At 43.0% G+C, this 24,430-nt stretch overlaps 1 protein-coding gene across 2 annotated transcripts in view; it reads left to right on the top strand.

Moving 5' to 3' along the window:
* The window catches only part of FLOT2 (flotillin 2), a 1,587,019-nt gene that overhangs the window by 739,034 nt on the left and 823,555 nt on the right, over positions 1-24,430 (top strand). For both annotated transcript variants that reach the window (XM_044054428.1, XM_044054427.1), the window contains exon 4: positions 9,590-9,713. In XM_044054428.1, the coding sequence (XP_043910363.1) occupies positions 9,590-9,713 (124 nt within the window). The remainder of the gene's footprint in view (positions 1-9,589; positions 9,714-24,430) is intronic.

Raw genomic sequence — 24,430 nt, 5'->3', positions numbered from 1 at the left:
TGTTTTTGATTTATCAACATTGCATCTTTGCATAACATTATGTTTGCCTTCCTTCTGGGGGCACCTGACATCTGGGGCAAGAAAAACTGAAGAAAATGGCGTTGGCTGCCACTTTTATACCCCTGCCGCACTGACGTCAGGGAAGAAGCGACGACAACCGACGCCGGACCTAGACTTTGGAATTCGGCCGACATAGGACCCGCCTGACGGCAGGATAACCCTGTAATGACTGCAGCTGTATGAGCACTCGAACATCTACATTTATGGTAGGTACAAAACTGTACTTTCTGCTCCCACTAGTGAAGTACCATATGAGAATTCTGCAATGTACATTGAAAGCCCTGTCCTCCATCTTACATCACCCTCTGTCCACCAAGATCAGCGTAACTGAAGCCTGCAAAAAGTACTTTTGGTGGATTGACCCACATCATTTAAGACAAGATTGCCCATTCTTACTCCCTCGGCCCAAGGCCATAGTGACCATGGACTCTTCACAATTCAGAGTGGGGGCATTTCTTGGGAAAGACTGCTCAAGGCACATAGTCCCCGAAGAGGCCAACCTGCATATCAACATGCAGCACTGCTAGCATTGCAGGCATTCCAGTACACTCTCCCTTGCTGCACTACAGCGATCCAAACAGACAATATATCAATAGTATAGTACATTAACAAACAAGGAGGGACCAAATCTTAACCCTTGTGTCAAGAAACCCTAAATGTGTGTCATTGGACGATATCTACAAATCGATTTTTGATAGCAATGCATATACCAGGGAAATCCAGTGTGATAGCAGACTACTTGAACAGTTGCATTTTATTACCTCGCGAGTGGTCTCTCAAAATAGAAATGTTGGAAATGATGTTTCACTAGTGGGGCCAGCCATGATGCGACCTATTTGCATCTCTCAGAACAACTGCAGCAGTTTCTTTGCCCTAACCCCTCAGCTGGGGGTAGTCACCAAGAGAGGCTCTCCTTCATGATTGGCCCCCAGGTCTCCTGTATGCTTAACCCCCATCTCCAAAGCCTTACAGAAAGCATCTCGATTGAAGAGCATACTAATCCTTATTGCCCCTTATTGGTGTCAACAAAATTGGTTTCCCTTTCTTTAGCCTCACCTAGTTTACCCGCCTTGGATTCTTGATCCAATTCCATACCGCCTGTCTCACCAACAGCTACAACAAGCCCGGACATCTTGGGTTTCAGGTTAACTGCGTGGTATCTCCAATTCAATTGATAGCCAGACAGCCAAAACTCTCATTTCTGTTGTGTCCACATTCTTTTATCTTCTCACAAGGCTTCTACTAGGAAAAACTGCAAGAGCAAATGGAAAAGATTTGTCCTTTGGGCACAGCACAATGACATGTACCCTTTTTCAGCACTACTCCATAAGATCCTTGAATTCCTGGCTTCATTTGTCTTTCTACAATTAAGGTTCATTTAGCTGCTGTCTCCACTTTCCATATCAGAGTTAATTCTACTTTAGGATCTTCACGTCTTTGTAAAGCTTTTATAAAAGCAGCCTTTTTACTAATGCACCCCTTCAAAGACCCTACTGCACCTAGGGATCTTACTGCAATGTTACAGGCCCTAACCCAGTGAGCTTTTGAACCTGCATTGAGATGTGAGTTAGTGTCTGATTTGGAAAACAATATTTCTCATAGCTATACCATCAGCTAGAAGAGTATCAGAACTGCAAGCCTCGTCTTTTAAGCTGCTTGGTCTTTCACAAGAATAGTGTCTTTAAGAACCAACCCTTCATTCCTTCCTAAGGTGGTGTCTGGAACTAACATTAATAAAGCCATTAATCTCCCTGTATTCTTTCCACTTACTGGATGTTCATAGACCATTACGATTCTATGTGCACAGATCATGAGAAATTTAGGAAATCTGACCAGCTGTTTGTTTCCTTTTCAGAAAACAAATTGGGTCAGCCAGTCTTGAAAGTAACTTTTATCAAGATGAGTAACTGACTGTATTTCCTTTGTCTATAACAAGGTGGGTTTGGTTCTTCCTAAATCCTTAAAGGCCCATTCAACTAGGCCCATGGCAGTTTCATCAGCCTTCCCATCCAGAACTTCCATAGACTATATTTGTGCTGCTACGACTTGGGCTACCACTCATAACCTTAATTACTCCTTACAAATTGGATCTGGTCTCGAGGGGAAGATCAGACTTTGGCTCTACAGTACTCAAGAATATCCTTCCTTGGAGTCCACCTGGAATCCAGGTAACTGGGGACTCTGTCCCATATGTTGAGGAAAGAATGAAAATTGAAAACATCCGATAAAGAAGTTATGTACTCACCATCATAACTTTCCATCTGTGTTGTCCGTTTTCATCTCCCCTCCCTCCATCCCCATCCATGGTTTTTTGATGACTTCTGGAATAGCGGGAGAGTGCACAGGAGCAAGTTCCTTTTCCTTTGAGCTTCAGGAAGTGTGTGTATGTGTATATATATGTATGTGTGTGTGTGTGTGTATATATATATATATATATATATTTTTTTTTTAGGTCTACTTCATTTGATAGCACATTTCACTGAAACTCATTTAATAGAAGTCTCATTTCACTGAAATTCAATTCCCTGAGCACTGTTCACTGAAAGCTCATTTGACTGAAACTCATTTCATCGAAAGGTATGTGTCCTGATGTTCTTCGTGTTTCACTGTTGTAGTTATCACACTTGGGTTATCTGCCTGCAGGTAGCCCTCAGTCGGCCTGAATACCAGAGTCATAGTATTTCTGCGTCGGATGCTGACGCTTCTTCCATGATGTCAGGTCGTCAGGGGTATAAAACAAGCTGCCGATGCCATTACATCAGTCTTTCTTGCTGAGGAGGAGCCCGAAGCAGAAGCAGTTCGCAAGTGCCGGTTGGCCGCTACCTGAAATTTTCGTTTTTGAGTTTTTAATCCTGAGGTTTCCCATTGGGGATCCTTTTTTCTTGCTCTAACCGATGTCAGAAAAAGTTAACAATTGTCTTGCCTGTGGAAAGCAAATACTCCACAGACATTTTCATTTTTACTGCGTCATCTGTTTAGGCCCAGACCACCACGTCCCTCGCTGTCGGTTTTGTGCCTTGTTTAATGCCTGAACAATTCATCTGGCTATCTTTGTTGCTAAATTCTTTTGCTCTCGTTCTCCGTATTCCGAAATGGCTTTGATAGGCCATCTGACTACCAATATTCCTAAAAAACTAAGAGAGACAGACCGCATAGGTCCAAAACTGCCGACGACGCTTCCATTAAGCTAGTCGCCAGTCCGCCGGTACTCAGTGAGGTGCCTTTGCAGCCCCTGATGCCCACGTCTGTGGATTCGCAGGACTCTGCTGAGACCCATTCAAGGTCAGGTATGTCGCAAGATGCTTCTGAACTTGCTGATGTCTCTAGCTTGGATTGGTCCAGAGCAGCCGAGCAGGCACCAGCTTCTGAGGTTGTATTCCATCCTACCGATGTTCGAATCAAACAGACAACTTTTTTTTTAGTCAAAACTACTGAGTTTTTTAGGCCCAGAGTACACACTACCCCTAGAAAACAGACAACCAAAGTGTATGCTCAAACTCCCATGCCACAAAAACAAATGCTTAGAATGGCTGAAGACGTTATTACCCTAATTAGGTGAAGCCAGCCTTCCCCTGCTAAGAGACAAGGAATTCAGTTTCCTTCTGACCCTACAGACCAGGAGTCTGATGACTCTGAACCATCTGATTATCAAGATTTGCCCTTGTCAGGCTATGAGGATTCAGATGCAGAGGAATCCATTCCCTCTGCCTCTCCTCCAGAGAATTTTTCTTTTGGTGAAACCTTGCATACCTTAAGAGAGCATTTCCACTGGGAATGCCAAGACTATCCCCAGTCCAAAAAGAGACTCAGAGAATTTTTAGAGCTGCCTCAGCACAGGCCTCTAGCTATACACCCTGTCCTGGATGCTGTAAATGATGTTTTTGTGGAATCCAGTCTTACTCCAGATACATTACCCCCCCCGGCCCCTAGGAAACCTGACCGGTATTACAGAGTACCTGATTCCCACAAATTTCTTTTAAAAAATCCTACTGCTGATCCAGAGACCATTTCCCAAGGACCTAAAGGTATTAAGGCTACTACAGCCAAAAATCCTACCCCTTCGTAAAGGGATTCCAGAGCTTTAGACAGATGAGGTAAGAAGGTATATACCTCTGCCACTCTTGCCATCAGGGCATTGAATTGCCAGTTTCACATATTGAAGTACCAGCAACATATTTTGGAACTAATTAAACAAAAAAATGGTATTATTTCCAGATTTTGCAGAAAATAAAGTTTTTCAAGAGCTAATGGATTCTGCAAAGCAAGTTAGTAAGCATACCTTGTAGTGTGGCTTTGATGCCCTAGACACATCTTGCAGGGCTGCAGTCACTAGTTCTGTACTGAGAAGGCATGCTTGGCTGAAGGAACAAACCTTGCCAGATCATGTCAAATCCAAATTACTAGACGCTCCTTTAAATAAGGACCTTTTGTTTGGCACCAAAGCAGAAAAAGTTCTTAAAAAGATGGAAGAAAAAGCTAAATCTATGCAAAGTGTTAAAGAATTCTTACAAGTGCAACCGCCTAGATTCAGTAGGCATTATCCTTAAAAAAAACTTGTCCTTTTCAGCCCCTTCCAGGCCTTCTCAGACAAGGCCCAGGGGAAACAGACCACCCAAACTACAGTCTCCGGGTATGCAGAGATCTAAACAATGGAGTGCCCCCACCCCAAAACCAGGGAGTGGTAAGCCGCCCCGCTATGGAAAAAGTTCACAATGTCTTCTCAATTTTCCTTCCCAGCCCTGCCCAACTGCTTGTGCCCCTAGGAGGAAAACTTGCCCTTCATGCAAAAAAATGGATGTCCATTACTCAGGATCGATGGGTCCTCGACATTGTATCCCAGGGGTACAAATTCTACTTCTGCTCACTGCCAACCCCAAGCGGGTTTCCAAACCTTCCTCCAAACCAGTGGGCAGAGGCTCAAAAAACAAGTACTTTCCTTGCTCAGTAGAACAAAGGGGTCAGGGTTTCTACTCCAGAGTTTTTCTGGTGCCCAGAAAAGAGGGCTCTTGGCGCCTAATACTGAATCTTTCAATTATCAACACCTTCCTGGTGGTCCCAAAATTCAAGATGCTTACCCTGCAACAGCTCTCCCAATGCTAGCCAAGAATGCTTGGTTAGTCACTCTAGACTAAGCTTATCTACACATCCCCATAAGGGAGTCATGCAGGAAATATCTACGTTTCAGGGCAGGCTCTATGCACCATCAGTTCTCTGCACATCCCTTTGGCTTATCTACTGTGCCCAGAGTATTCACAAAGTGCCTGGCTCCAGCCATTGCATACTGCAGGCAGAGAAATATCCAAATTTTCCCATACTTGGACGACTACCTGATTCAGGCAGACAGTCAGGAATTGCTGCTTCAGTGCCTGACATTTGTAAAAGCCTTCTCACTTCATTGGGGTACACCATCAACGAAAGGAAATCACAACTGGTACCCAGTCAAAAGATTGTATTCCTGGGAGCAACTTCCCAGATGGCATTTCTCACTCCAGAAAAGCAGGTCTGTCTGACAAACTGAAACAAATGATCACCAGGACCCAGCTATCTGCAAGAAAAATACTGCAAGCCATAGGGTTCATGGCCTCATGTATTCTACTCATTCCATATGCAAGACTGCGTATGAGGAAACTTCAGTGGTACTTAAAAAGTCTTTGGTGCCAACATTCGCAGGACCTGGAAACAGTCATTTCTATCATACCTTGTCTAAGGGCAGAGTTCCTTTGGTGGGCAGAAGCAGTCAACCACAAAAAGGGACTGCATTTCACTCAACCCCTCGCCGTCTAAACCCTGACAACAGATGCATCAGACTATGCATGGGGGACTCGCATGGCAGGCAAATGCATTTAGGGCCACTGGATCCCAGGGCAGATTCTCCTGCACATCAGTCAGAAAGAGATGCTAGCTGTACGGAATTCTCTGATAGCTATCAGCTACCTAATCCTTCCAGGACAACTGCTGATAAAAACAGACAACACCACAGTTATGTGGTACATAAGCAGGGGGGAACCCATTCTTACCCACTCTGCAGGTTAGCCATGGCCCTGATGAAGGTTCTATAGTAGATCACAGAACGCTTAGGTAAGCGAATGGTGATTAATCGACCCCATGTAAGCGAAAGCTTACAAAACCGAACTGTCAGAACAGCGATTTTTTTCCAAGGGAAAAAAAATCTTTGTTCCAACAAAAAAAAAAAGAAAGCACATTAAAACATGAGATTAAGTGGGGGGGGGGCTGTGCCCCCCCCCCACCTATATATACCAACTCCGAGACCGCACTACAGGGCCGAAAATGGCAAAGTCGCTTACATGTCACTTAGATATTTTGCAGTTTCAGTTTTGTCAGTTCGACCAAGACGCGTTCGAAAGCATGCATCTTTGATCTGCTGATAGGGACCCCTGTGGAACACAGCCTTGAGCTACCAAGTGCATCTACAAGTTCAATTCCTGCCAGGGAAACAAAATTCACTGCCAGACTACTTAAGCAGAAATCTCCTAGACCTACACAAGTGGAAATTGGAGCACAACACCTTCAGCCTTCTGATCCAGAGGTGGGGGACACCGGAGGTGGACCTCTTTGCCTCCCCCCAGTACAACCAATTAAGCAAGTACTCCACCAAGAACCCTCATAGCAGGGCGTGGAAGGTGGATGGGCCCTATCCTTTCAATGAGAAAACCTCTCAGTCTATGCCTTTCCCCCTCTGCCTCTTCCCTCAAGGGTACTACTCAAGATAAAACAGGACAGGCCAAGGGCAATTCTTATTGCACCAGACTGGCCACGCCAGCACTGGTACCCACTCCTATGCAGCCTGACAACGGTGCCACCCTGGCACCTACACCAGACTCCTACTCTGCTGTCTCAGCAGGAGGGAAAGATTTTGCATCCCCAATTGCAAACCCTAAGCCTTGCAGCATGGCTTATCCCTTGAATACCCTACCAGCAACCCTCAGCAAACAGATACTGGACGTCAGTCTTGAAGCCAGAAGGCCTGTTACTAGGAAATTCTATGCTGAAAAGTGCAAAAAGATATTGTTCCTGGAATCAGTCTAAAGGAAAGGACACAGCAGTGCCCTCCTTACCTCTAATCCTAGATTACCTAGCAGAGCTACTCCACAGAGGCCTATCCTTCTCCTCCATTAAGATTCATGCCTCTGCCATCTCATCTCATTATAATACTGAGCCACCTCTATTTTCTCACCCTCTCATCAAACAGTTCCTGAGAGTGGCTAACAATTTAAGCCCCCCTAGGAGAGCACCCACCCCTGCCTGGGACCTTAGCTTTGGACTGGAAAAGCTCACACTTACATCTTTTGAACCTGCTTCCTCAGCAGAGGTAAAATTTCTCTCTTGGAAAACAGCCTTGCTTCCAGTCATAACTTCAGCCAGAAGAGTGTCTGAGTTACAGGCACTAATGGCTGTGGAACCCTTCATTATTTTCCATGCTGACAGGGTTTCCCTCAGGACTAATCCGTCCTTCATGCCTAAGGTGGTGTCCAGTGTGGCTCTAAACCAATCCATCCATTTACCAACCTTCTTCCCTAACCCTCAGAATAAAGGGTAAAGGATCCTGCACTCCTTGGACATGCACAGAAAGCTAAGCCTTTCAGAAAATCTGACCAGCTGCTAGTCAGCTTTGCTACAGGGGCAAGAGGGTAAGATCATTTCAAAACAAACCATTTCCAAATGGATAGCACACTGCATCCATTTCTGCTACAAGCACCCTGGAAAACCTACCCCACAGGGGATCGGAATACATTCCACTAGGGCTCCTTCTACCTCTACTGCATTTCTCACAGATGTCCCAACCAGGGACATTCTGGAAGCTGCAACCTGGAGTTCTGTACACACCTTCACCAAACATTACCACTTACCTATCTTTTCGAAATCTAGGGCTGGATTTACTACAGCAGTCTTGCAAGGCCTACTAGCCAGCCCTAACTCTTATTGACTGCCTCCACCCATCTGCAGTTCTGGGAATCAACCCAAGTGTGATGACTGCAACAGTGAAACACGAAGAACATAGTACAGTTGTGTACAGTTACCATAAATGTAGATGTTCGAGTGTATTCACTGTTGCAGTCCTGGTTTCCCTCCCTCCAGCCCCCTGGCTTTCTCCATCTTTCTACCTCTCCTCTGTATGGCCATTCCTAATGGCATTGGTATTTACTTTTTACTGGTGGTGTTCCCCACCATATACTAGCTCTCTTTTTGGGGACTCCTGACATTTGGGGCAAGAAAAACTGATGTAATGGCGCATGCTGCCTGTTTTATACCCCTGACGTCATGGAAGACGCGACAGCATCCATTGCAGAAATACTAAGACTCTGGTATTTGGGCCAACTGAGGGCTACCTGCAGGCAGATAACCCAAGTGTGATGACTGCAACAGTGAATACACATCTACATTTATGGTAAGTGTACACCACTGTACTTTCCCCACTGTAGTGCAACCCTGGAGTTAGTGTATATAGTAAGGGTGTGTGTGTGGGGGGAGTAACCCCCACATAGTTTGGATATATAATATCTTCAGGAAAGAGTTATTCATTTGACTTGTAAGTATTCATGTTTATGATTTACAACGTTTCAAATAGGTGGGGGGCTGTGCCCCCCCTTTACTATATATACTAACTCCAGGGTTGCACAACAGTGGGGAAGAGGGCATATACCTGTTTAGACGAAATGAGTTTCAGTCAAATGAATTTTCAGTGAAGTGACCTTTCAGTGAATTGTGCTCCGGGAATTGAATTTCAGTGAAATGTGACTTCATTTAAATGAGTTTTAGTGAAATGTGCTTTCTATCAAACAAAGTAGACATATATATATATATATATATATATATATATATATATATATATGTGTGTGTGTATATATGTGTGTGTATGTATAAAATACACATATGTCGTCTAATATGGGGAGCTACAAACAAGATCTGGAGAAGGAAGGGGAGTACAGCATTATGCGTAAGGGAAGTGCTCAAGAGATTGTGATTTCCGTCAGCTGTAGAACAGCAACCGAGTCTAATCCAAGGGTCAGATCTGTACCCATATGTTGAGAAAGAATGAAAATGAACAAAGCAGATGGAAAGTTACGGTGAGTACATAACTTCTTTCAAAACAGTTTTGTTTGCTTTTCTGGTCTTGGATAGACAGGCCATGAAGAAGTGGCTTGTTGAATTTACTGCATTCAACATTGTTTACTTGCTCAACATCTTGCTGGTCTGTCACAAAGTCAGTAAATTTGCAGTTGTCTTGCTGGTCTGTCACAAAATCAGTAAATTTGCAGTTGCTTTGCAAAATTCAGAGCCAAAATATGGGGTCCTTTTGACAGATGTAAATCATGGGACCTGAATCAGTCTCCCTGAAAAGTGTGTATGCGGGGCATCTTGAAATGAGGTCTGTGTAGAAAAAAAATGTCCTCTTGTGATTTTTTTCATTTCTGAATGTCTGTGATAACAAGAGTTTGCTTAAGTAAGCTTATTAAATTTTGAATTTGCAGTAAAGTGTGGTCTTTAAATCATTGTTTGTTTTCTTTAGGTGAAAATCATGACAGAGAAGGAGCTTCTTGCTGTGGCTTGTGAGCAATTCTTAGGAAAACATGTTCAAGATGTCAAAAATGTTGTGCTGCAGACCTTGGAGGGTCATCTGCGCTCCATCTTAGGTATCACAGTCCTGCTTTTGATAAGTATAGTCATAGAGTCATAGGTTTGCATAAGAACTGGACATTTTTAATCTGTAGAACTGTTGTTGTCCATTCTGTACTTCAGAGAATTAGTTATTAAATGCTAATCTTCTGTTTAAAGGGAGCCCAACTGTTTGTAGCAATTGAACTGACGAGCATAAATCTGATTAACACATGCATGTGTTTATGTATATGTCTGTGTAGATATATGTGCATGTATTATATGTGCATGTATTTCCCCATTTAGTTAGGGTCTCATTTCTATGATGTTAGTGAAGTACAAGACTAACAGATTTTTTCATGCAATACTTTCTTATCAAACATCATTGTTCCCCTTTACGGATGGGGGAACATTATGGAACTCCACCTTCATATTATTTGTTGTTGTCTATATTTGTTTTGTTTTCCTTTTGTCTGCTGATTTTTGGCATAGATAATGTAGCCAGTTATGGCTTTCCTGTTCCACACAATATTGTCTGTGTGCTGGAAATAAGAGCTTCAGCTAGCCCTGGATGTAGCTGATAGATTTTATTACAAAACACAAATCCAAAAGCAGCTGGGGATGAAGCTCTCCCAAAAAAAGTCCAAACTGGAAGTAAACAAACACGGCTCTCTTGATATTAAATAAAAGGCAAAACTTTTATTCATGTACAAACTAGTGAGCACTTTCGTGCCTCCTGGCACTTCTTCAGGCAATACAAACACTGTAAAAATCTCAATAAAAAGGGGTTGCCTCACCCACATTATTTCACAGCAACCAACCATATGTCTGCAGCAATTAAAATTCACCTGCTGGCAATAATCAACAAATGTAATGTGAAGTCAAAGACTTCACATATCAGCTAGCTTAGGAAATCCTTACATGCAAAATAGAAAGTCTGAAATTACACATAAAAAATAAAGTAAAAGCACTTAAAGTAAAAGCATTAAGCACTTGGGCTTCAGGCCAGTTATTTTACATTAAGAGGGTTCATGGTCTGCACTCTTGTGGGAGGAGAGGCTGGACTCTGCCCTTCTGAGCTGGGAATTTCTGGTTAAAGGCTTATAGTACCTGCATATTTGAACTGCTTCTTACTGTAATTGGTACACCTTGTTTGCTATAGCATAGACTAGATCCAGGCCTGCTGAATCTAACTTTGTTTGTATGCTTGTTGTTTGTTTGCTTATTATTTCCCTGAAAAGCTAATTCCACCTAAAACGCGGCTTTTCAGCGCTTCTGTGGATCCCTAGTGATATCTGCATTGCTTACTGTACTTATTTCCTTGTTTCACTTGAAAGAAAGTTACTGTTTGTCGTTTTTACATTTAAGTTACCTGGCACTTGCTCACTTAAGCAATTATATAAGTCAGCACTAAAAAAATTAAAAGCACTACATCCTCACAAACTCCCCTTGAGTACCTTGTTCTCCATTGGCCCTTTTTTTCAATTATAAAGGAATTCCCAATACTATTCTAGCATGTCCAAAGGTCAGTTGTCAATCTCCTCTCTGGTCTAGCTGGTGAACCTGGGAATCTTGAGGCAATGTTACAACTGCCTCATGTTCACAGACAACCCTCTCCTCCTCCCAACAAATTCCAACACATGTGAGAGATGCAACCATATAGCCAAACTGGAGGCTAAGCTCTCTCAACTCAGTACTGGCGTAACCAGTCAGGAGGAGAAGGAAACCACAATCACTACAATTCCAGTCTCTCATAGACCTACCACGACAGCAAACCAAACACATAAACACACACAAACATACTCGGAGGCTCTAAATAAAAATCTGCCTAAGCAGCAGAGACCTCCAAAGCAGATACCCAAGCAACCGCTACCCCAAAACAAAACATGTGCAACACATAGCTCACAAAGCCAGTGTGCCGAACAGTCACAGCCCTTAAGGCTAAACAACACACCTGATACACTTGTAATAGGTGACTATCGTCAGGCACACTGACGTCTCGCTCACCAGGCTGAACAAGGAGAAGGTCACGGTGAGCTGCCTGTCGGGCGCTAGGATCTGCCACATAACACAAGCACTCAGGTCACTCCAAGGCAAGTACAAATATGACTCGGTCATTGTCCATGCTGGTGTGAATGACCTAAGACGTACCTCCCTGGACTTCCAGGTTGGAGGAACAGCACGAAGCATCAGAGACTATCCATGTGCAACTAACTGGGTAAAACTGCCTTCCATTTTATAGCTTGCTACAGACCACCCTCCCAAACCCAGGAACCCCACTCGACCTTCCTGAGAACACTGGAAAATATGAAGGTCTCTCCAAACACCATTATATTGGGAGACTTCAACTACCCAAACATAGACTGGGAGCATTACTCTAGCTCCAACACCCTAGCCCAAAGGTTCCTAGAATTTATAAACTCAAATGCTATGGAACAACTTGTTATCACTCCCACAAGAGGGGAAAACATACTGGACCTGATCATCACCAACATGGGGACTTTATACTCCAGACCAGAAGTGTATCCCTCACTGGTAAGATCAGACCATAAACTAATCCCACTGGATATTCACATTCTGACCCCACCCCCTGCCCAGAAAACCACAGTGAAAAACTTCTCTAAAGCAAATTTCACACTCCTCAAAACCGAGGTGGAATCCTTCAAAGCCCCAGGCCTGTGGAAAATACGGCCCAGACCGCAGAATCCTTTATAAACGCATTCTATGAACACCTTCAGGAATGCATGGATCATGCAATCCCAAGTAAAACCAAGACCCAATCCTCCAAAGGCAGATGTCCTGTCTGGTGGACCCCAGCCATAAACAAACTATACAATAGAAGGAGGAAGCTACTACATGATAGAGCAAAATCCCAAAAAGGGAAGGCATCTCTGATCAGTATTAGCAAAAAACTATGGGCACTCATAAAATCGTCTAAGGCCAGCTTCGAGAGAAAAATTGCACAGGACACTAAGGATAATCACAAGGCTTTCTTTAGTTATGTTAGTAACCTGGGTGGGAATTCCCAGATATGCTCAGAATTCGTCCAAAATGACAAAAAATACACCGAACCCACAGACATTGCCAACATGCTAGCTGACAGGTTCAGTGCAAACTTCTCTCCCCCCCCCACACCAAAAGGGCAAATATCTATCCCAGCAGAGTGCTGCCCCCCTGACATCTCAGATGCTCAGGTAAGAGCCGCCCTCTCCAAAGCAAAAAACTCTGCATCAATGGGACCAGACTGTGTCCTGGGCTGCGTCCTACATGAACTCCAAGAAGAGCTAAACCCAAACATAAAACTACTGTTCAATCACAGCCTTACTACAGGATATGTGCCCAAAGAGTGGCGTATGGCAACAGTGGTCCCTCTCTACAAAGGTGGTGCCTCAACGGATCCTGGAAACTATTGCCCATAAGCCTGACTAGCTTGGTCTGCAAAACTATGGAAATGATCATCATGGACCTCATAAATAAAGATATTGGGGACCTACAGTCACTGGATCCTACCCAGTTCGGCTTTGTTAAGGGCAGATCCTGCCTCTTAAACCTGGTCGATTTCTTTGAAACAGTCACCAAGGCCATTGACGAGGGGAAGGTGGTCCACACAGCCTACCTGGACCTCGCAAAAGCCTTCAATACAGTACCCCACTTGGGCATTATAGATGAGCTCACCAGCTTAAATATAAACCCCTATGTCACTAGATGGGTTGCAAACTGGCTCAAGGACAGAACCCACATGGTTAGAATTGCTGGAGCCATGTCAGACTCCAAACCAGTTACAAGTGGCATCCCACAAGCCTCAGTCCTGGGACCTCTCTTGTTCAGTATATATTTCTCGGAGGTACAGGCTAACACAGAAGGACTGTGGCTGGCCAAGTTCGCAGATGACTGCAAAGTGTGCGCCATAATCGACTCTACAGCCGACACAAGCATCCTCCAAAAGGGCATCATAGAAACAGACAACTGGTGCCAGAGCCATGACCTCAAGCTAAACGCCAAAACGTGTATAGTCATCCCCTTTGGCAAAAACAAAGTGCCCACAAATTACCACATAGGTGGTAATCCATTAAGTACAGAAGAAGTAATTAGGGACCTGGGGACCCAAGTTGATAGCAATTTCTCATTTGACAACCACGTGGCCAAAGTGGTTAGAAAAACATTTCATATAGCCCACCTAATCATGAAGGGATTCACATCTAGATCAGGGGAGGTCATCATGCCTCTTTACTCATCCCTCATCAGGCCCATAATTGAGTACAATGTCCCTTTTGGGATGTACCTTACCAGACACCTGCAGCAACTGTTAAGACCCCAAAAGTACCTCACCAAGAGGATCAAAGGGCTCAAACAGATGCCATATGCTGCCTGGTTAAAGAAACTCCAGCTCTACTCAGTGGCATACCGCCTGCTCAGAGGCGATCTGTGCCTGACGTATAAAGCCATGTCTAACCCGGAATTAATGGACATGCTGCACCTCAGAAAATCCAAATCCCATCGAGCCACGTGCTCAAGAGACTTGAACCTCAGCACTGAAATAAATAGGACATGCTGGAGGGACAGATTCATAACCCAGAGGCTCCCTTTACTCTGAAATAAAATCCCAGTCCAGGTTAGGCAGAGTCCCTCATTGACTCTCTTCAAGAGGAATCTTGATGCGTGGATGGGAGATCGTAGGTTTACCCCGGGTATCACTTCTTTGTCACTGTTAGACAGAGGCACAGTACACTAACCTCGAAAAAGGGCATAGCAAAATTAATTTAAAATGGGTGGCGAAAGCCAAATACACTCTGGCTAGGCTTATAAATGCTCTAGGGCAGATAGCCTAGTATGAACCTATGAACATATTAAACACAAACATCCTCCCCGTAGTTGGATGCATAAACTTATTATCATTCAACATATATAAACAGAAATTGTGGCTTCTACATCCAGAATTGCCCTTCCTTGCTGATTCTGTTCCTTTCTTCTTGTTATTCTCATAGAGTAATATCTTAAGAGATTTGTTATTTTTATAAGAATAACTCTGTTTAGTACCCACTATCTTCTTTATCTTCTCATCAACTAATAGAATCTCCCTGTTCCTTTTAATAATCTCACCAACTGCTCTATTGTCTGTGGAATAGGGTATAACAACTCTATACAGGTATTATTTGCCCTTTTCGAAATATGATAATTTTCCTTTCTTCTTTCAATATAGGGTCTACCTTTCTGTTTCCTATCTATAAACATAGCATCATTCAGTTTCCCATATTCACTCTTCTTATAACCCCTTTGACATAAATCTCCTTTTAGAGTGCTAAGTGCTTTCTCACAATTAGTGTCCATATTAGTTAATCTAGATACTCACAACCCCTGTCTTGCATGATGTTGTTATTTATATGAGGGGGGTGCATACTAGTACGGTGTAGAAGATTATTTCTTCTGCATTCTTTCCTAAAAATGTCAGAATGTAGCCTATTACCTACCTTAAACACTTTTACATCCTACTTCATTTGCCCACAAACTTAAGAAAGTCAGTGGAATGGTTGGCATACTCTATAAATTCGATCAAACTCTGTTCAGTTCCTGTCCATACAAAAAAGACATCATCTGTGAATCTTTTGTAAAAGGAAATGGATCACCTCCTGCTTTCTATGCCCAAGATGCAAGTCTTTTCCCACTACGCCATCACGATGTTAGAGTAAGAGTTGGTGCAGGGTGTACCCATTGTTACTCCCTTTTTTAGGCAATATCTTTGTTCAAAAAGAAAAGCATTGTTCAGGACTAACTCTAATAAAAACATATAATCAAAGCCCTACCACTCTCTGTTCCTGCTTCATTAAGAAATGACCTCACATATTCAACTCTTTCTCCATTGGGTATATACGTGTGAATAGTGAGGCCACATCTAAAGTGACCAAAAAATGTTCCTGATCATAACCACCTGATGTAGTAAATTCAACTAATGTCACAAAAACTCTTTGGTATCTTTTACTGCAGTTGATGTAACTTCCACTAGAGGTCTTAAGGCTTTTTCCAAAAAAATGGATATAGCCTCAGTAATCCACCCCCTTCCTGAAACTATCGGTCTTAGGGGTGGCCTGACAGGATTCTTGTGAATTTTTGGCAGCCCCCTAAAAGAGGGGACGACCGGCATCTAAATGAGAAAATAATTATATAAATCTTGAGTGATCACTCTGCGCATGAGAAAATCATAAAGATCTATCTGTAGCTTCTTAATTAATTTATCAAGCTGTTCAGCTGTGATATACTTCTGATATGTATCACCTTCGCTAAATAAATAATTTTATTCCCATTCTATATTGCTCACTGTCAGTGATCACAGTTGCATCCCCCTTGTCAGCTGCGCTTATCACTATTGCTTTATTTTCCTGCACTTTTCTCAGGGCCTCGCGTTCAACTTTTGTAATATTATAATGACTATGACATCTATTAGCATCATTCGTCAGTTTTAACAAATCACTTTCACATGCCCTCTCAAACTCTGTTAACGGATGCATCGAAGGAATAAACGTGGATGGCTTTTTAAACACATTTACATCATTACATTCATTGTTCCCAAACAACAGTTTAAGCATGACATTTCTACTGAACATTTTTATATCAATGACAAAATCAGTATTATCAGTATGTAATGATGACACAAAAGACAAACTCTTTTGTAATAGTCATTTCAGATGGTGATAGCACATACTCTGATATATATTATGCACTAGTCCCTCTTCATGAAATGCCACGGCTTCTTCATCTGCACTTGTATCTGTCCTTGGTCCTCCGACAATTTACTTCTCTTCCTGGAACAGTATTGTTGGTTTGGTGATGCTTTTGTTTCTCTGAAAGGCAGTGGAAACTTTAAAAAACTGTTGGTTTCCAAGTTATTCTCTATCTCTCGTACCTTTCTCCAAACATCTTGTGCTTGAATCACTGGCCCTTCGCCTACGGTAGTTTTCGCTTGAATATCTGTTGGTCCCTCCTCTGGGTTGTTACCACTCATAGATGGTATTGGATTTGTTTTTTGTACCGGTCCCTCAAGCTACTTCCTAGACTTTGCTTCTCCTCTTGTTTATTGATTTGTAGTGGACTGCTCATTCAAGCTCCCATTAGTTGCTGGTCTCCTCGGCCATGAAAAGACCTCCTCTCTCTCAAAGTCCCTCAGATCTCGTTCCAACTTTTTCATTTTATGCATCTGCTCTTTCTGTTCAAAGAGCAGCACATTTGTATTTAAATTACTCTCGAACGCTTCATACCTCTTGGCGTCTGAGTTCATGTAGTTGCTGCAAACCAAGGGTATAGGCCATCAACTCCTTCTCACCTATAACGTACTGTTCCACTAAGAGCCACATATAACTTGTACTAGTTTCCAGATTTAACTGCTGAGTGAGGCCGTAATGTGCCTTGTGCTGCAGGGGTCGTTTTCACCCTCAGAAATACTTCATCATCCAGTCCCCTAGTGACTAGTCCAATTTACTGACCTGTGTTACTTTGGGCAAGTATGAGCAACCAAATAGTATGGCTCCACTCATTAAAGATCCATATTCAAGTAGCAATTTATGAATACTTTGGCTGAGGTGAATACAGATCTACCTTATTTCTCCCGTAGTGTTAAGTTCCTTCTTAACTAAGTATTAGTGTTCCTCCATTCTCAAAATGTCCGACAGCTGTGAATTGCTGTGACAGTGATGATGTGTGCCTGAATTGTAATGTAATGTACTACATTGTGTGGGAGAGGGCTAGGCAACTGTGATCTGTAGAGAAGAACTGAGGAAATTGTAAGTTGGCTGAACTGCCAAAAAATTAAGAAAATTGTTCCAGAAAACAAAGTCATTGAAAGTTTTTGTTTTCCTCCTTTGCCAGAAGTGCAGCAACCCAAAGTTGATGTATATAATAAACAAAAGGAGTTCACAAAGTAGTAAAGCTGCCTCGACTCAATTTTTTTCCTTGCTTTTTTTAAAAGGCAGTACATGTAGAATATTGATTATTGGCATAAGATTCTTAAGGTAATTCAGTTCAGTTCATTTTCTAAAGTGAAAACATAGTGCAAGGACCACTGTAAGATATGCAAATCTTTATTTTTGTTTGTGTTTTATCGTGCACCCCCTTCTCCGAAAAGCTGCATTTTGTTGATTTTGAGGTCTGTTTACAGGCTGTTTGACTTATATATTTTTTTTAAAAGAAACATCTTAATTAAATGAATCGCGTATGAGTATAGTCCATCATAGATTTATATAAACGAAAACAAACCATATTGACCTATTTTAGTTGCAAGCATTATACATCAGTTATAATCTGTCCAGTCATAGTCAGTCAAACATTACATAGCTCATTCAGATGTTCTTCATGTTTCACTGTTGCAGTCATCACATTTGGGTTATCTGCCTGCAGGTAGCCCTCAGCCGGCCTGAATACCAGAGTCTTGGGATTTCTGCGTCGGATGCTGTCGCTTCTTCCATGACATCAGGGGTATAAAACATGCAGCCAACGCCATTACATCAGTCTTTCTTGCCTTGCGGTTCCCGAAGCAGAAGCGGTTCGCAAGTGCCAGTGGCCACCTCCTGAAATTTTTGTTTTTCGAGTTTCAGACCTGAAGTCTTCTAATGGTGGGGATCCTTTTTTCTTGCTCTAATCGATGTCAGAAAAAATTAATAATTGTCTTGCCTGTGGAAAGCAAATACCTCAGAGATTTTCATTCTTACTGTGTCACCTGTTTAGGCCCAGACCACGACTTCCCCCGCTGTCTGTTTTGTGCCTTGTTCAACGCCTGACCTATTTGTCTTCGGGCAATTTTTGTATCTAAATTCTTTCGCTGTTTATCTCCGTACTCCGAAATGGCTTTGATAAGCCATCCAACTACCGATCTTCCAAAAAAATGTGAGGATAAAGACAGAGACAGAAGCATCGGTCCAAAGCTGCTGACGACACTAGTCACCAGTCCACCAGTATTCAATGAGGCGCTTTCGCAGCCCCTGATGGTCGCTTCTGCAGATTCGCAAGCCTGTACTGACTCCCATTCAGAGTCCAGTATGCCGCGAGATGCTTTTTCGATTATGGAACCTGCGGATGTCTCTACCTTGGATGGGTCCGGAGCCACTGTGCAGGCACCAGCTTCTGAGGGTGTATTCAGGCCTTCCGATTTACATATTAAACCAACGACTTTGTTTCAAATCAAAAATACCAAATTTCTCAGGCCTAAAGTTCGCATTACGCCTAGGAAACCAACGACCAAAGCGCATTCTCGGGCCCACATACCACAAAAACAAATGCTTAGAATGGTTGAGGACCTCATTACTTTAATTAGGGGAAGTCAGCCTTCCACCTCAAAAAGACCAAGAACTGATTTTCCTTCTGATTCTTCTGATCAGGAATCTGTTAACTGTGATCTTTCTGATTACCAGGACATACCCTTATCTACCTATGAGGATTCCATTCCCTCTGCTTCCCCTCCAGACGATTTTTCCTTTGGTGAAACCCTGCACACCCTTAAAGAGCATTTCCGTTGGGAGAGCCAGGACTAACCTTAGTCCAAAAAGAGACTCAGGGAATTTTTAAGCTTGCCTCAGCACAGGCCTCTAGCTATCCCTCCTGTTCTGGAAATTGTAGATGATGTCTTCATGGAATCTAGCCTTACCACTGATACTTTACCTCCAGCTCCCAGGAAACCTGACCGGTAATATAGAGTGCCTGACGTACATAAATTCCTTTTTAAGAATCCTACTGCAGATCCAGAGACCTAAAGGCATTAATGCTACAACTGCCAAAAATCCTACCCCTTCGAACAGGGATTCTAGGACTTTAGACAGATGGGGTAAAAAGGTGTACACCTCTGCTACTCTTGCCATTAGGGCGTTAAATTGCCAGTTTCATATGTTAAAGTATCAGCAGCATATTATGGAGCTACTTAAACAAAAAATGTTGATTCGTGACTGTGCAGAACACAAAGATTTACAAGAGTTAATGCATTCTGCTAACCAAGTTGGTAAGCATATTTTGCAATGTGGGTTTGATGCCTTAGAAGCATCTTGCAGGGCTGCTGTCACTGGGTCTGTTCTTGGAAGGCATGCTTGGCTTAAGGAACAGAACTTGCCAGATCATGTCAAAGCAAAATTACTAGATGCACCATTAAATCAAGAGCATCTATTTGACAATAAAGCAGAAGTTGTCCTCAAAAGGATGGAGGAGAAAGCTAAATCTATGCAAACTGTTAAAGATTTCTTACAGGTACAGCCACCTAGATTCAGTAGGCATTTGCCTTCAAAAAACTAGTCTTTTCCAGTCCCTTCCTGGCCTTCTCAGTCCAAGCCCAGGGACAGCAGACCACCAAGACTTCAATCTCAGGTTATGCACAGATTTAAGCAATGGAGTGTGCCCACGTCCAAAACAGGGAGTAGTAAACTGCCATCTTATGGTAAAATTGCACAATGACTTATCCTTAACTCCTCCAAGCCTTGCCCAAGTACTTGCACCCTTAGGAGGGAAACGTGCCCTGCATGCCAGAAACTGTGAATACATTACCCAAGACAGATGGGTCTTAAACTTTGTTTCCCAGGGATACAGATTCCACTTCCACTCACACCCACCCCTAAGCAGATGGCCAGACCTTCCCCCAAACCAGTTAGGGTTACCACCTGTCCCACTTTGCAAGGGGCAGTCCCTCTTTGGGGAGTTGTGTCCTGCAAAAAAATTGAAAAAATGGCAAATGTCCTGAGATTTTAGGACAAAAATATTTCCTATATTTTCTTTAATAGTTGCATAAAACAGTTATTTTGTATCTGAAACACCTAAATATTATAATAAACAGAATAAGCAGTTCAAATGCTACAAGAATAAATTTTTATTCTGGAAAAAAAGTGAGTATCTGTACTTTGTACTGGCCGTGGGTATGTTTTGCCTTGCAAAATCTGACATTTCTACAAAAAATGTCCCACTTTGGACATTTGAAAGGGTGGCAACCCTAAAACCAGTGGCCCAGAAGCAAGTACTTTCTCTTCTCAGTATCAAGGGTTTTCAGCGTGTCCCAGCAGAACAAAAGGGACAAGGCTTTTATTCCAGACTGTTTCTGGTTCCCAGGAAAGAAAACTCTTGGTGTCCTATCCTGGACCTGTCTATTCTCAACACCTTTCTGGTGGTTCCAAAATTCAAAATGCTAACTCTCCAATAGCTGCTTCCTATGCTAGCCAAGGACTCCTGGCTAGCAACTCCAGGCTTAAAAGAAGCTTATCTGCACATCCCCATAAGGGAATCTTGCAGGAAATACCTACGCTTCAGAGCAGGCTCTATGCACTTGTCAGTTCTCTGCACTTCCCTTTGGCTTATCTACTGCACCCAGGGTATTCACAAAGTGCCTAGCTCCAGCCATTGCATATTGCAGGTAGAGAAGAATTCAAATTTACCCATACTTGGATGATTGCCTGATTCAGGCAGACAATCAGGAATTGCTACTTCAGCACCTAGCATTTGTAAAGAGACTTCTAACGTCACTGGGGTACACCATCGACAAAGATAGTCACAGCTGGTACCCAGCCAACAGATTGTATTCCTGGGAGCAAGCTTGAACACAACTTCCCAGATGGCACTCCTCACTCTGGAGAAACAAGTTTATTTGACAACCTACTTCAAACTATTGGTCACAAAATCCCAGCCGTCTGCAAGGAAAATTCTGCAAGCCCTGGGATTCTTGGTCTTTTGCATTCTACTAATTCCATATGCAAGACTGCATATGAGGAAACTACAATGGTATTTAAAAAGCATATGTCAACATTCTCAGGACCTGGAATCAATTATTCCTATCATTCCTTGTATAAAAACAGAGTTCCTTTGGTGGGCAGAGGCCTGCAACCACAACAAGGGACTCCCTTTCACTCTACCCCCTGCCGCCCAAACCCTAACAGACTCATCAGACTATGAATGGGGGGCTCACATGGCAGGGGCAGTGCTTTCAGGGCAAATGGAACCCAAAGCAAATGCACTTGCATATCATCAAAACGAAATGTTAGCTGTACAGAATGCTCTGACAGCCTTCAAAGGCCTTATTCTTCCAGGACAAATATTGGTAAAGACAGACGACAACACCACAGTTATGTGGTACATAAACAAGCAGGGGAACCCATTCCTACCAACTCTGCATACTAGCCGTGGGTCTGTGGAACACAGCCTTGAACAGCCAAGTGCACCTGCAAGCTCAATTCCTGCCAGGCAAACTACGTTCACTGGCAGATTACTTGAGCAGAAATCTCATGGACCCACACGAGTGGAAACTGGAACCCAAAATATACAAGCTTTTGAGGAACAGGTGGGGGACACCAGAGGTGGACCTTTTTGCTTCTCCTCAGAACTATCAATTGACAAATATTGCACCAGAACTCCCCACAGCCAAGTTTGGAGAGTGGATGCCCTGTCCTTTACCTGGGAAAGCCTGTCAGTCTATGCTTTTCCCCCTCTGCCCCTCCTTCCGAAGGTTCTACTAAAGATCAAACAGGACAAGCCAAGGACAATCCTGATTGCACCAGACTGGCCGCACCAGCACTGGTACTCTCTTATGCGCAGTCTTGACAGTGCTACAACCATGGCACCTGCCTCAGACTCCTTCCCTCCTGTCCCAGCAGGCGGGTCAGATTCTGCACCCTCAACTACAGACCCTGAACCTTGCAGCCTGGCTAATCCCCTGTCCCATGAACTCATCACTAGCAACCCTCAGTAAGAACGTGCTGGATGTCATTCTTGAGGCAAGGAGGCCTAGTACTGGAAAATCCTATTAGGAAAAGTGGAAAAGATACTGTTCCTGGAGCCAGTCTCAGGGAATGGACACTGTGCCCAGCTTACCTCATATATTAGATTACTTTGCAGACATGCTCCACAAAGGCCTATCCTTCTCCTCAATTAAGATTCATGCCTCTGCCATTTCAGCTCATTATAATACTGAGCCATCTTCTCTTATCCCCTGGTAAAACAGTTCCTGAGAGGAGCCAAAAATGTAAGACCCCCCCCCCCCCCAGGAGAGCTCCCACTCCAGCCTAGGACCTTAACTTTGTATTGGAAAAGCTCACGCTTCCACCCTTTGAACTTGCTACTACAGCAGAGTTAAAATTCCTCTCATGGAAAACAGCTTTACTTCTAGCCATCACTTCAGCAAGAAGAGTGTCTGAACTGCAGGCCCTAATGGCAGTGGAACCCTTCATTATTTTCCATGCGGACAGAGTTTCCCTCAGGACTAACCCATCTTTTATACCCAAGGCGGTGCCTAGTATGGCTTTAAACCAGTCCATTCATTTGCCAACTTTTTCCTCTAATTCTCATAATAAAGGGAAAAGGATCCTGCATTCCCTGGACGTGCACAGGCAGCTTAGGTTCTATCTGGACAGGACTACGCCTCTCAAAAATCTGAACAGCTGCCGGTCAGCTTTGCTACAGGGGCAGAGGGCAAGGCCATTTCAAAGCAAACCATTTCTAAATGAATAGCACACTGCATTTATTTCTGCTACAAACACCATGGGAAACCTACCCCACAGGGGATTAGAACACATTGCACTAGGGCTACATCTACCTCTACAACTTTTCTCAGGGGAGTCCCTACCAGGGACATCCTGGAAGCTGCAACCTGGATCTCTGTACACACTTTGACCAAGCATTGCCATTTACCTGTCTTTTCTAAATCCAGAGCTGGATTTGCCAAAGCAGTCTTACAGGGCCTGATTGCCAGCCCTCATGCTTCTTAACTACCTCCACCCTTCCTTAGCTTTGGGAATCGACCCAAATGTGATGACTGCAACAGTGAAACACGAAGAATATAGTACAGTTGTGTACACTTACCATAAATGTAGATGTTAGAGTGTATTCACTGTTGCAGTCCTGTTTACCCTCCCTCCAGCCCCCCTGACTTCTCTTTGCTTTTACTTATCCTTTTTGGTTTGGCATATCTTATACCATGTGTATTTGCTTTTTGCTGGGGGTGTTCCATACCATATAATTGCTTCCTATATTGGGGGCACCTGACATCTGGTGCAAGAAAAACTGATGTAATGGCGTTGACTGCATGTTTTATTCTCTGACGACCTGACGTCATGGAAGAAGCGACAGCATGCGACACTGAAATCCCAAGACTCTGTTATTCAGGCCAGCTGAGGGCTACCTGCAGGCAGATAACCCAAATGTGATGACTGCAACAGTGAATACACTCAAACATCTACATTTATGGTAAGTGTACACAGCTGTACATTCCCGGCTTCTTTGAAACCTCATTCCTCCTCCAAACCATTATTCTGTGTGTATTGTTCCCACAATTCCCATTTTTATCTATGTAATTTGCTCCTACCCTTTTCTAAAAATTCAGTTTTTAGTTGTTTTATGGCTATTACTGTATCCACTACGTCTAGTATGGTTATTTCCATTTTCTAGTAATTGCTTTTTTCACAACCATCATAATTAGACTCAGCAAGGCCTTACTATATCAAGACAATTCCAATTCTGCATCACAGCTAAAAAAAAAAAAAAGTAATTTCCTTATTTATACCAACATGCTCACTCAGTATTTCTGATAGAGTAGTCTGCAGGGAATTTTTAAAGTCTGCCAACTCTTTATGCTCTTAAAAAATATGTCCCAATTACCTCTTTCTTTCCCATCACACTTCCAACATTTGCTATGTAAGGAAAAATTCTTTGGAGTCTACTTGGGGTATAAACATACCTATGTAAACACTTCAAAGCAAAGATCCTAAATATTCTACACTTTGTTGTATATTTGGGAGACATACATATATAT

This window comes from Protopterus annectens, chromosome 13.part0 (assembly GCF_019279795.1).
Source record: "Protopterus annectens isolate FY-2018-M chromosome 13.part0, PAN1.0, whole genome shotgun sequence".
Lineage (NCBI taxonomy): Eukaryota > Metazoa > Chordata > Ceratodontiformes > Protopteridae > Protopterus > Protopterus annectens.
Note: the sequence above shows the minus strand (reverse complement) of the source record. Positions and strands in the feature narration are given on the sequence as shown.